General features: G+C 41.6%; 2 protein-coding genes across 4 annotated transcripts in view; one reads left to right on the plus strand and one right to left on the minus strand.

Annotated features, from left to right (window-relative positions):
* Positions 1–14,002, minus strand: part of zc4h2 (zinc finger, C4H2 domain containing) — a 115,662-nt gene that overhangs the window by 55,888 nt on the left and 45,772 nt on the right. The window lies entirely within an intron of this gene.
* The window catches only part of zc3h12b (zinc finger CCCH-type containing 12B), an 89,865-nt gene continuing 81,925 nt past the window's right edge, over positions 6,063–14,002 (plus strand). The window contains exon 1 of the mRNA XM_080187439.1: positions 6,063–6,322. Coding sequence (XP_080043565.1) covers positions 6,152–6,322 — 171 coding nt within the window. The 5' untranslated portion in view covers positions 6,063–6,151. The remainder of the gene's footprint in view (positions 6,323–14,002) is intronic.

The raw sequence follows: 14,002 nt of genomic DNA on the forward strand, positions 1-14,002 counted from the left end.
GGGAAGCAAAGAAAATAAAAAGGCTGGTCAAAAGCACACTGGCGGTTGAAACCTTAGCATAGTGGAGGTGATGGATATGGGGATTTATTTATCTGACACATTACAGAATTATTTTTTATGGACACATCAGGTAAAAGAAGTAGCAATTGAGTGCTATGTGGACAATGTTTACTCAATAAAAGGTGTAGTGGAAAAATGATTAAGAATTGATTAGGCCAGCATTAAGCAAATGCTGGAAAACAAGGAAGTTTCCAAACTTAACTGCGTCGATACAAACCTACAGGTATCCAACTAAAAATACTGGAGGATGGTTGTCTAAAATTATTTTGAAGAAAAAAATATAAAACAAAAGGAATCTGTCAGAGTGTAACTGGTGACAATTTTGTATTGATTGTAATGTGACCAATGGGAACAAGATGTAAGGGTCAGCTGACCCAGTAAACCATGGAACCAATTACAGAGTGATGTAATAGTCAGCTGACCAGCTGGTTCACTATAATTAAAAAAACTATGTAAAATTGCTGGGAGCTTGGAGTGGGCCAGGGCAAGGCCCAAAGATTGGAGTAATGATTTTTCTTTATTAAACACTTTCTTTAAGTTGGAATAAGTTTTCTTGTATTTTCATCGTTTGCACTTCTGAAGAGTTCCTTCTGATGAAACAGCTCGCCCCAATCTACCAAGGCCAACTCGCACTTCATATCTTCATAGTTTCCTATATTAAGATTCAGCACCCTAATCTCTCAAATCAACTACTTCACTCTCCATCTTGATAAAAAAATTCTATCATGTTATGGTCACTCATCCCCAAGGGGTTTAGTACAGCTAGATTGGCAATGATTCTTTTCTCATTACAAAGTACTCAGTCTAAGATGGCCTGCTCTCTAGTTGGTTTCTCCAAATATTGGTCAAGAAAACCATCCCGTATACACTCCAAGAATTCCTCCTTTACGGCATTATGGCTAATTTGATTTGCCCAATCGATATACAGATTAAAATCACCCATTATCACTGAAATGTCTTATCTCATGCATTTCTAATTTCTAACTTGGAATCTCTAGCTTGTGGTGCAACTTTTACTGATGGATGTATTTTTGTCAACGATCCCTGTGTTTTACGCTCGAGATTTGTACCTTCCAAGTAATAAATGCCCATCCTTATTCTTCATACTAAAATGTATAACATCATATTTATCTGCGATTAACTTAATTTGCCAATTATTAGCCCATTTGACAAGTTTATTAATGTTCTGCAATTTTTTGCAGTCCTCCTCATTATTAATGACACCCCCCCCCCGACCACACCTCCCAACACATGCACAATTTGGTGTCACCAACAAATTGAGAAATTGTGTTTTTGACTCCAGAGTCCAAATAATCATTAGCAGAACAGGTTCAAGAAGCTGAATGGTCTATTCCTCTTCCATGTTCCTAAACATTTAATGCATCACAGATTTTCCTCTGTCCGTTATTCCAACAATGGTCACTTGATTTGATTTATTATTGTCACATGTAAAAGTTAATTATTTATTATTCACAATTGGACTTATATTAACATTGTAATGAAGTCACTGTGAAAAATCCCCTAGTCGCCACACTCCAGGGCCTCTTTGGGTGCACTGAGGGAGAATTTAGCACAGCCAATGTAGCTAACCACTGTCTTTCGGACAGTGAGAGGAAACTGGAGCACCCAGAAGAAACCCATGCAGACACAGGGAGAACGTGCAAACTCCAAACCAGGAACTGAACCCGGGTCCTTGGTCCTGTGAGGCAGCAGTGCTAACCACTGTGCTGCCATGCCGCTCTAGTATTGGTATACAGTGAATAGTATTGTTTCTTGTGCACTATATAAACAAAGCATACCATTCATAGAGAAGGAAAGGAGAGAGAGTGCAGAATGTAGGATTACAGTCATAGCTAGGGTGTAGAGAAAGATCAACTTAATGCAAGGTAAGTCCACTCAAAAGTCTGCTGGCAAAAGGGAAGAAACTGTTTTTGAGTTGTTCGCTACGTGTCCTCAGATTTTTGTATCTTTTTCTTGACGGAAGAAGGTGGAAGTGAGTAAGTCCGGGGTGTGTGAAGTTTTTAATTATGCTGGCAGCTTTTCCGAGACAGTGGAAAGTATAGTCAGTGTCAATAAGTAGGAGGCTAGTTTGAGTAATGGACCGGGTGTCGATTACGGCCCTTTGTAATTTCTTGCAGTCTTGGATAGAGTATGAGCCATACCAAGCAGTGATACAACCAAAAAGAATGTTTTCTGGTGTATCTGTAAAAATTGGTGAGTGTCATATTGGACATACCAAATTTCTTTAGTCTTCTGAGAAAGTAGTGGCATTGGTTGTCTTTTTTTACAATGAATATATTATACTTTATGAAAATGGTAGACAGATCACCTCACCGGTCAAGATTTCTAGACTCAAAATATTGGATGGTATAATGGGGGTGGGTCTATTTTGTGAAAACAAGGCAGGTGGACATTTAAAGTCACTCATGTAACCTAACTGCACTGGAGCCATTGGGACCTGACCTACTCCATTCCCGATTTTAACTGACTTCACTCCATAGCAGCAAAAACACCCCCAAATCTATGATTTTAAAAATATGTATTTCAGGTTCTAGTTATGTCATCAGCGTCCAACTGAAATTTTTACTAGGATGCTTTAGCAGGAAGCCACACTGAGGTTAACACGAATGAAGATCAAGGCTAGAAAAGGCTCAAAAAGAATAAAAAATATCAATGGGAGGAATGGCAAAACGATTGGAAAAGTTTTTTAAATAGAAAATGCAGATGGCCAAGGCTTAGTTAAGAAAAAGCAAATTTAAAGAGGGTCTAAAAGGAGAACAGGGTTTGGGAGAAAATTCTAGAGCATAGAGCTGAGGTAGCTTGTAGGGTGAAGGAATCAGCATAACTTGTCTTCATGTAATTTGTTTTATTTGTTCATGGGACATGTGCATCACTGGCCAGCAGTTATTGCCCTTCCCTAGTTGCCTTTGTTCAGAGGGCAGTTGAGAGTGAACCACATTGCTGTGGCTCTGGAGTCACATGTAGGCTAGACCAGGTAAGGAGAGCAGATTTCCTTCCCTAAAAGACATTAGTGAATCACATGGGTTTTTCCAACAATTGACAACGGGTTTCATGGTTATCAGTAGATTCTTAATTCCAGATTTTTTTTAATGAATTCACATCTCATCATCTGCTATGGTGGGATTTGAACTCAAAGTAACCAAAACAGTGAATACACTGGCCTTCTTCATACCAGTTGATCATCTTACTTGGCTTAAATAATATAGTTCCTAACAGTTCACTGGAAGTTAAATTTCTGAGCCTGGTGAAAAGAAAGCAAAAACTACATTTACATAGTGCATTTCATAACCAACATGCATCTCAAAGCTCATTACAACCAATGAAGTGTAGTGGGCTGTAGACACTCTTGTAATGTCAGAATTGTGTAGCCACATTGTGCACAGCAAACTCCCACAAACAGCAATGTGATAATGACAAGATAATCTGTTCTAGTGATGCTAATTTAGGGATAATAATTGGTCAGGACATAATTTTCATGCTATTTGTTATAACAGCCACAAAGGCCATGAGGGATCATCAACAGATCTACCCATGGGCTTTGTGGAGTACGAGCTGCCTTATTGAATGAATAGAGGCTTACCCAATGGAAATCAGCCAGCAGAGGTTTTTAAGCCTGTAACTTTACCCAGACTTGAGTGTAGGTTCGGAGATGAAACTACCTGACTGTAAAGTGCCTTTTCCATTGGTGCACAACAAAGGGTGTTGGTAACAGGAAACTGGTATTTGGCTCTTCTTCTGAATTGTGCCATGGGACCTTTTACATCCACCCAGGGAAGCAGATAGGGTCCTGGATGAATATTTCATCTAAATGTTGGCACCTATGCCTCCTTCAGCACTGCACTGGAGTGCCAGTGTGGATTATTGGGTGGTATTCAAACACAGAATTTTGTGCATCAAGGCTAGAGTGCTTCCAACTGAACCATAGCTTTTGCAGCTCAGTGTTTAAAATCCTGACTGACTTCCTATTGTTTCCAGCTCTTTCCCCCCCACCTTTGTCTTCACAACCCAAGTGGAGGACCAATACATGCTAATCTCTCCTGAGCACCTGGAATCAAGGATCTTTCAAAAGAATGGGTTTGAGATGTTTAGTGAGTGCTGAGACAGGCTAATTAATCACTAGAGAGAAAAAAGAGATAATGTCCAGGTAATCTGTTTAGAAATATTGGTTGAGGTATTAAATATTGGCCACGACACCAGTTGTTCCTGATAGGTTACATGAGGCCTTCATTTAACATCTCCTGTGAAAGACAGCAGCTCAGATAATGCTCTATTTCCACAGCATAACACTGAAGTATCAGCCTAAATTATGTGTTCAAGTCACTGGAGTTGGACTTGAATTCATAATCTTCTCATTTATAGGCAAAAGCTCTACCACATAGCCAAGGCTGAACACTGAAGGACTCATGGTGCTACTTGAGAAAATTGGGAAGTTTTTTGGCATGCTGACCAACCTTGCATTAGCCAATACTACCAAACACAGATTAACAGGTTATCCACTGCACTGCTGCTTGTGGATCCTGCCCTGTATAAATAGTGGTTGCGTTTGTCTATACAACAGTTGCTGCTGGATTTCAAGAAAACATTTTATACGTAAAATGAAGTGTTGCTGCAAGGTGAAAACATGAATATTTCAAACTGAAAAAGTTTGTAAATCCTCCAATTTATTGAAATCCTGCCCATTGCAATATTCCAAGGTTGACATTTCAAGGTTGAAAGGTGGTAAATTTAACAATATGAGAAGGAACTACTTCTCACAGAGGGTGGTGAATTTGTGAAAGTCGTTGCCCCATAGCATGGTGGAGTCTGAATTGTTGAATGGTTTCAAGAGAGAGATAGATATATTTTTAATTCAGAAAAGGGATAAGGGGATATGGGGAATGGGTGGGTTGGGGGATTTTGAGTCCAGGGAAAGGTCACCCATGATTTGATTGAATAGCAGAACAGGCTCAAAGGGCTGAATATACCTACTAATACCTATGGCATCAATGAGGGCAGCATGGTGGCAAAGTGGTTAGCACTGCTGCCTCACAGCGTCAGGGACCTGGATTTGATTCCCGGCTTGGGTCACTGTTTGTGTGGAGTGTGTACACTCTCCCCATGTATGCGTGGATTTCTTCCGGGTGCTCCAGTTTCCTACCACACTGCAAAGATGTGCGAGTTAGGTAGATTGGCCATGTTAAATTGTCCATTAGTGTCGGGGGATTAGCAGAGTCGATATGAGGCTACAGAAATAGGTGGATTGGCTATGCTGAATTGAGCTGAGTGTTAGGGGGATTATCAGGGTAAATGTGCGGGGTTACGGAAATAGGGCCTTGGTGGGATTGTTATCGGTGCAGGCTCGATGGGCCAAATGTCCTCCTTCTGAACTGTAGGGATTCTATCTGTGTACACTGATCATTATTTTGATCAGTAAGATGTGAAACTGATCAGGCTATTCCAATATATCGATATGTGGAAATTGAGATTGTGGATGAATACCATCTATAAACATAATCACAAGATTGCAGTGTTGACATGAGATACACAAATGCAGGCAAGCACCCCCACACACACATTTTGCTTTGTTAATATACAATTCACCATGGATTTTATGACCAAGACAAGTTTTGATTTGCCTAAAATCTACGTTTTGCAGCTGGCCAAGCAAAAAAAAATGGGCAAGTCAGTACATTGGGGTTGTAAACAAATGGGCAGATGAAGCTGGTTTTGTGCCTGTAGAGGGAAGTGTTGAGTATTGAAGGTAAGGGGGGGGGGAAAGACGAGAGAGAGAGAGAGACGCAGGATCATGAAGGAGGGAGGTAGTAGCGAGGGGAAGAAGAGGCGGAGAAGGAGGCAGAGGATGATCCGTTTGCTACTGTAGTCATCCTCTTGCTGAGAGCAGGGGGGTGGGTGGGGGGGGAGGGGAGGGAAAGGAGGGAGGGGTGGGTGGGGGGGGAGGGGAGGGAAAGGAGGGAGGGGTGGGTGGGGGGGAATTCATCTGTCTCTTGGGGGCTGTCATCCTTTTGAAGGAAGCCGGGCCCCGGCTTTTCTCAGCGGATCGGTGGCTGGGCCAGAGGAGGCAGGGGAGATCATGTTGGATTTCGTGATCCCGCTGAGCGCCAGCGCCAGGCTGGAGAAGCTGATTCCTCACATCGAGAGGCTGTTCAGGGTGAGGATCAGCGCCGGGCCTGCGGCCGAGAGCAGCCGGTGGATCCACATAGAGCAGGCGGCGGAGGCACAGGAGGGGCTGAGGAAGGCAAAGGTGAGTGAGTGAGTGAGTGTGTGTCCCCAGAGAGAAAAACAACATCCTGACCCCTTTAATCACCCCAAAGTAATACATTTTTAACTGCCCCCTTTCCTTTTTATATCTGAAATTGTCTGCCAAGGTTTGAGGGTGAGGAGGTGGGGAGGAATATGAAACTGGACTTGTTGCTATGAGACGCACAAATAGCACCACCAGGGCCTTTTTGTGCTGCATAAGTCATCCAGGCCTCTACTGCTGGTTATTGCTGGATTTTGCTCTTTGTGCTTGAGCTTGGGGGAAATAAGCAATACATTTAGATTTGGTCTTTGTGTATGAGCTTGGAGGAATAAGCAGTACATTTAATGAAAAAAACACGGGTGGCACAGTGGGTTAGCACTGATGCCTCACAGCGCAAGGGACCCAGGTTTGATTCACAGCCTCAGGCCACTGTCTGTGTGGAGTTTGCATATTCTCCCCATGTCTGTGTGGGTTTCTTTGGGTGCTCTGGTTTCCTCCCACAGTCCAAAGATGTGCTGGTTAGATGGATTGGCCATGTTAAATTGTCTCTTAGTTTCAGGGGGACTAGCTAGGGTAAATGCATGGGGTTATGGGGATTGGACCTGAGTGGGATTGTGGTTGGTACAGACTCGATAAGCCGAATGGCTTCCTTCTGCTCTGTAGCATACTATTCTATGATTTCTGTTTTTATTAGGATGAAGGTAATTATTTGTTATTTCGATGGATTGTTCCAAATTTCACCTCTGTTTCAGACTTTGTTTGGAATTATCGAAATGTATGCTTCAGGAAAATCTTTTATTTTAATGCAGTTTTTTTTTGTCTGTCAAGATGGGTTACTGGACCTTTGAAATGCTACATTTTTTTTAACCAGACGATTGTTTGAAAAAATCAATGCAACAGCTGGCTATCCTGCCAGTAGAACTATCACATCTTTAAATACATTTTGAAAATAACACTTAAGTTTGAGTATTTGTATTTATAAAAGATTCAGAGAATATTAATTAGAAATCAAACTGTGAGTGATGTTAAAAAGCGAATTTGATAATGACCTTTTAAACTTCATATCCTTCAATAGAGGGAGAGAAAGATGTTCTTCGAGATTAATACTACTGCTAAGCACTGAGTGATGGAATCTTGCCTGTGAAAAAATTGTGTTTATTTTGTAAAAGGTCTGAGGATGAGGTGATTTGTTTATCATTTTTTGAGTTTTTTGTCCTAAATCTCCTTTTTTCTGTTCTCCCTTGGGATAGGGGTGTTGATGCTAAGCCAACATTTTTATCGCCTATCCCTAATATCCCTAATTGCTGATGAAGATGGTGGTGAGCTGCCGGCAATGTGGTGAAAGTACACACATGATGCTGTTAGGAAGGGAGTCCCAGGATTTTGACCCTGTGACAGTAAAGGTGTGGCGATATGGTTGCAAGTATGGCTTAGAGGTATACTTGCAGGTGGTGGTGTTCCCATACATCTGCTACCCATGTCCTAGGTGGTAGAGGCCATGGGTTTGGAAGGTGCTTTCAAAGACGCCTTGGTGAGTTGCTGCAGTACATCTTGTAGATGGAACAAACTGGTTAGCACTGCTGCCTCACAGCACCAGGGCCCCAGGTTCAATTCTGGTTTGGGGTCGCTGTGTGTGGAGTTTGCACATTCTCCCTGCGCTGGTGTGGGTTTCCTCCAGATGCTCTGGTTTCTTCCCACACTCCAGAGATGTGCAGGTTAGGTTAATTGGTCAATTTAACGTGGCCATAGTGTCGGGGGATTAGCAAGGTAAATGTATAGAATTGTGGGGATGGGGACCATATGGGATTGTGGTTGCTACAAGCTCAATGTACTGTAGGGTTTCTGTGTATTGGCCGGTGGCAGAAGGAGTGGATATTGAATGTGGTGGATGGGGTCCAGTTAAGTGGGCTGCTTTGTCCTGGATGTTGCCACACTTGAATGTTGTTGGAGCTGCACTCACCCAGGCAAGTGAAGACTATTCCATTCCACACCTGACTTCTGCCTTGTAGATGGTGAACAGGCTTTGGAGGAGTCAGGAGGTGAGTTACTCTCCACAGAATTCTCAGCCTCTGGCCTGCTGTTGTAATGATGTGGGTATGCCGGCGTTGGCCTGGCGTAAACACAGTAAAAAGTCTGACAACACCAGGTTTGAGTGGAGAACACCAGCGGAGAAGCTACGACATCTTCTCCGGAGTCTTCAACATATCATTGATGAAGACGAACATCTCGCCAGGGCTATCCCCACAGCCCCCACTTCTTGCCTTCAGACAACCACACAACCTCAAACAGACCATTGTTCGCAGCAAACTACCCAGCCTTCAGGAGAACAGTGACCACAATACCACACAACCCTGCCACAGCAATCTCTGCAAGACATGCCAGATCATCGACATGGATACCATCATCACACGTGAGAATACCATCCACCAGGTACATGGTAAATACTCTTGCAACTCAGCCAACATTGTCTACCTGATACGTTGCAAGAAAGAATGTCCCGAAGCATGGTACATTGGGGAGACCATGCAGACGCTACGACAACGGATGAATGAACATCGCTCGACAGTCACCAGGCAAGACTGTTCCCTTCCTGTTGGCGAACACTTCAGTGGTCACGGGCATTCAGCCTCTGACCTTCGGGTAAGCGTTCTCCAAGGCAGCCTTCACGACACACGACAGCGCAGAGCCGCTGAGCAGAGACTGATAGCCAAGTTCCGCACACATGAGGACGGTCTCAACAGGGATCTTGGGTTCATGTCGCACTATCTGTAACCCCCGTGACTTGCCTGGGTTTGCAAAACCTCACTTACTGTACTGTCTGGAGACAATACACATCTCTTTAACCTGTGATCAGTGCTCCTTCCACTCACATTATCAGCCACTTCAGGTCTTGAACAGCAGGTTAGGTGTAAGGATTCGCATTCTAATCAGTAATCTCTAAACTGTCTGTGCTTTATATGCCCTGTCTGAGGCCAGAACTCTCCATTCACCTGACGAAGGGGCTAACCCCGAAAGCTTGTGAGTATATTATCAAATAAATAGGTTGGACTAAAACCTGGTGTTGTCAGACTTTTTACTGCTGTTGTAATGTAGAGATGCCGGCATTGGACTGGGGTAAACACAGTAAGAAGCCTCACAACACCAGGTTTAAGTCCAACTAGTTTATTTGATAGTAATCCCACAAGCGTTCGGAAACAGTGTTCCTTCCTCAGGTGTCAGAAGGTGTGGATTCCGCACACGTGAGGACGGCCTCAACCGGGATCTGGGGGATCATGTCACACTATCTGTAACCCCCATGACTTGCCTGGACTTGTAAAATCTCACTTACTGTCCTGTCTGGAGACAATACACAACTCTTTAACCTATGCTAAGGCTATCTCCACTCACATTGTCTGCATCTTTAAGACTTGAATAGCAGGTTAGCTGCAAAGACTTTCATTCTAATCAGTATTCTGTAAACTGTGTGTGTCTTTATATGCCTTTCTCTGATCAGAACCTTCCACACACCTGACGAAGGAACACCGTTTCCGAAAGCTTGTGGGATTACTATCAAATAAAACTTAAACCTGGTGTTGTGAGATGTCTTACTGCTGTTGTAGCCACAGTATTTATGTGGCTGGTCTTTAAAACAACTTAAACACTAAGCCTTCCTAAATAATAAATATAACTGCCTCATTACCACTTTGTTTTAATGAGAAGTAAAAGTGAATGCCCACAATGTAGGACAGCACTGAGGTTAAATTAAAAGAGAAAATTCATTACATCAAGAATTATCAATTGAGCTGTGTCATGCACGTGTTTAAATGCTTGGGGTTTATAAAAGCAAAGAAAGAAGTGCAGAGGTCTGTGCTTTGAGGTCCTGCATAAGAATTAGTTATAGATTGCATAATAATCGATGAGTACTGTGGAGCTGGACTGACGGAGGTGCAACCAGCAACAATCACCACCCCACCTCCCTGATGGCAAACAAAATGGTTTGTTGGCAGACCCTGTGAAAATTTAATCGAAAGAATTATATTTGTTTGTGGTGCATTGGTTAGTGCACTTCAGATCCTTGAAAGAATTGGCCTCTGTGCGTTGATTGCAATGAAGGCTGGTTTCATTTTTATTGAAGTTTTTTCTCTAAACACCACATTCTGTTTAAAGGAGATAAGCAGTGGATTCTCAGAATTAAACAGTGAAGGATTTGATTAATTATTTGATCTTATCTTCTTGTAAGGTGCTCAAGTCTTAGAGGCTGTGAGGCTTCACTGAGCGGTGAATAGTTGAAACAAAGATAAATGTTGTGCGCAAAATGTAGATGGGAATAAATGGCAAAATTGTTTGATGCCTTGTTGGGTTTTTGCTCAGAAATGTTTTGAAAATTATTTGTAAGATAATATGTTTGCTTCATTATGAATGTTGAAACTAAAGATCAATGATAATTTGAAGTGCTCTGAAAAACATTAACTGACATACCTTGGATCATTGGGAAAGAATATAAAATCTTACAGATTTCTGTATTTCCAATCTGTAAACATAAATACAATCACAAAGGTTTGCTGTGAGATTTCACTTTGAAAGTATAAGTAAAAATCAGAGATCTTTGAAGATTCCTGACAAGTATGATCTTAACAGCAGTTAATGTAGCTGTTGTGAAGCCTGAATAACTTCGCATCTTGTCTGCTCTACTGTCCATTCTTAAATGTTACCATGTTTTTTTTATGTCTTGCATTCACCTATTCGAAGATAGCAGATCTGCAGGTTTAATAAGTTTCTCCCTCACTTCCTACAACACTGACAGAAAAATCCCAAATTTATTTGCAATTTCTCAATCTTGTCCTCTATAAAGCAGGGCATTTTCCATTATGTATATTTCATTTTGATCAGTCTTTAAGGGCAAATCATGTTTAACTAATTTGCTTGAGTTTTTTGATGAGGCAACAAATGAATGTAATACTGTTGATGTAGTATTATATGTTTACTTCCAGAAGACATTTAACACAGTATCATAGACTTGTGAGCAAAATTATAGCTCATGGAATAAAAAAGAACAGTAGCAACAAATATACAAAATTGGGAGAGTGACAGAAAACAGAGTAGTGGCTTATGAATTTTTTTCAGACTGGAAAAGCTGACATCGTGGAGTTTTCCAGGGAGAAGTGAAACCTGGGTGCATTTGTGCACAATTCATTGAAGGTAGCAGATCCAGGTTGAGTGAGTGGTTAAAGTATTTGAGCAATAGGGCACATAATATAACAGCAAGGAGGTTATGTTAAACTTGTGTAGAACACTGTTTCAACCTTAAATTGACTGTTGTGTCCCAATCTGCCCACAGCACTTTATAGGAACAATAAGAATTCTCTCAACACCAGGTTAAAGTCCAATGGTTTATTTGGTACCATGAGTTTTCAGAGCACTGCTCTTTCATCAGCTGACTCATCTGATGAAGGAGCAGCGCTCCAAAAGTTTGTGATACCAAATAAACCTGTTGGACTTTAACTTGGTGTTGTGAGACTTCTTACTGTACCTATCCCAGTCCAACGCCGGCATCTCCACATCATCACTTTTTAGGAAGGACATGAAGGCATTGGGACAAACAGAAAAAGATTCACAAGGTTGATTCCAGGGATGAAGAACTCCAGTTATGTAGATTGATTGAAGAAGCTGAGTCTATTCTTGTAGAAAAGAAGATTGAGAGGAGATTTGATAGAGATGTTGAAAATCATGAAAGGTCTGGACAGAGATGGAGAGAAATTGTTCCCATTGGCATAAGGATTACGTTCTAGAGGGCACAGATTTAAGTTAATTGGCAAAAGAAGCAATTGTGACATAAGGAAAATCTTTTTCATCCAATGTCAACATCGTGCACTTCCTCAGGCAGTAAAATCCCTATACCCTTCCATAACAATGTAGCTTAATTTAAAGCTTGAAGGAACACCTGCTATTGCACCATTGTTATTTCTTTTCCATATACAATATCCTTTTCTGGCGAAGGTTCCCAGAAAGTTAGTGGCAGTTTTATGCTTAATGCCACGTCTCTGGAAACGAGGCCAGCACACCGAGTGGACTACTTCTATACCATTAGAATGGAATGGATTTGGACATGGGCAACAGAGTTAAAAGTCAACGCTTAGTCAGCTACTTTTTCAAATTTCTCCAGATATTTCATTCCGTATACGAGAACTATCAAAAAGCAGGGAATATTATTAAAGGTTGAGAATTATCATTTCAAAGTCTGTAAGTGACTGAGTTTTATACCTACACATGCATCACTGCAGTCATATGCCAAAGCTTCTACTATACAACTCATACTTGCTCTTTATACCACAATTTTAATTTGGTGAAAAAAGTGAATGAGACAACAATACACTATCTCACTATTTGGAATCTTGCATTCTTATCTATTAAATGAATCTCAGGATGCTTATCTGGTTGAGTATTGGACTTCGGGCAGAGAGGCTGCTGGTTGAAACCAGAGAATACAGAGCTAACCACAAGTGATGTCTTTGGATTCTTAGAGCCTTTGGCAGTGTTTGCCCTGTTTATTTGTCTTAATTTTCTAATATAATGTGCAGAACTGCAGTTGGTGAGCAGCAAGTCAGGTGTTATAACAGACCTATACCTCAAATAACTGCTGTAAGTGACTCTATCAGAAGCAGCCCTCTGTTGGATTGTATAGAGAATAATTTAAACCTCACAATAAAGCTTATCAATGTGATACTGTCAAAATATCAGAACAAAAGTCCAAATGGTTTGTAACCTTAGATTGCAATCTTTTTGTTGGTTCTTGAGTAACTGTACATTTTTGTGATCTGTGCAATTGAGCTCACTCGCATCATTGAATAGGGCTTTTTGTTTGGTCCCCTTCCCATCTTCTCTACTGAATGTGTAAGCTCAGGCTAGGGTTGGTTCGCAGGTGCTAACTATACAATCATAGTAGTTACATCCCAAAAGGAGGATATTTATCTTTTGTTGGTGCCTGGTCTTCAGGTGGAGATGCCTATCAAATCGCATTTCCCTGCTTTATTCTCTGTCTCATTTTACACCCTTTGAGTACCTTTCACTTTTCTTTTACAATGTATTATAATCCCTGCTTCCATTTTCACTTGTAGTAAAGCATCTTAATCTTCAGTACATACATTGTTTTGTCCATTGTTTCTTATGATGATCCTCAGTCAGTATCCTTTGTACCAGTTCACCAAATACTTGGAAAAGTCAGTCACTGTAATGTATTAAGAACATAAGAACATAAGAACATAAGAAATAGGAGCAGGAGTAGGCCATCTAGCCCTTCGAGCCTGCCCCGCCATTCAATAAGATCATGGCTGATCTGTTGTGGCTCAGTTCCACTTTCCCGCCCTCTCCCCATAACCCTTAATCCCCTCTCTTATCAAGAACCCATCAACCCGCTTCTTAAAAATATTTAGCGAGGCAGCCTCCACCACTTCAACGGGCAGAGAATTCCAGAGATTCACCACCCTTTGAGTGAAGAAGTTCCTCCTCAACTCCGTTCTAAACCGCCTCCCCTTTATCTTGAGGCTGTGCCCCCTAGTCCTACTGTCTTTTTTGAGCGGGAAGAGTCTCTCCACCTCTATCCTATCCATCCCATTCATCATCTTATACGTCTCAATGAGATCTCCCCTCATTCTTCTAAACTCTAACGAGTACAAGCCTAGTTTATTCAGCCTCTCCTCATAG

Source organism: Carcharhinus amblyrhynchos, chromosome 4 (genome assembly GCF_965287045.1).
Source record: "Carcharhinus amblyrhynchos chromosome 4, sCarAmb.v2.hapA, whole genome shotgun sequence".
In the NCBI taxonomy this organism is placed as follows: domain Eukaryota; kingdom Metazoa; phylum Chordata; class Chondrichthyes; order Carcharhiniformes; family Carcharhinidae; genus Carcharhinus; species Carcharhinus amblyrhynchos.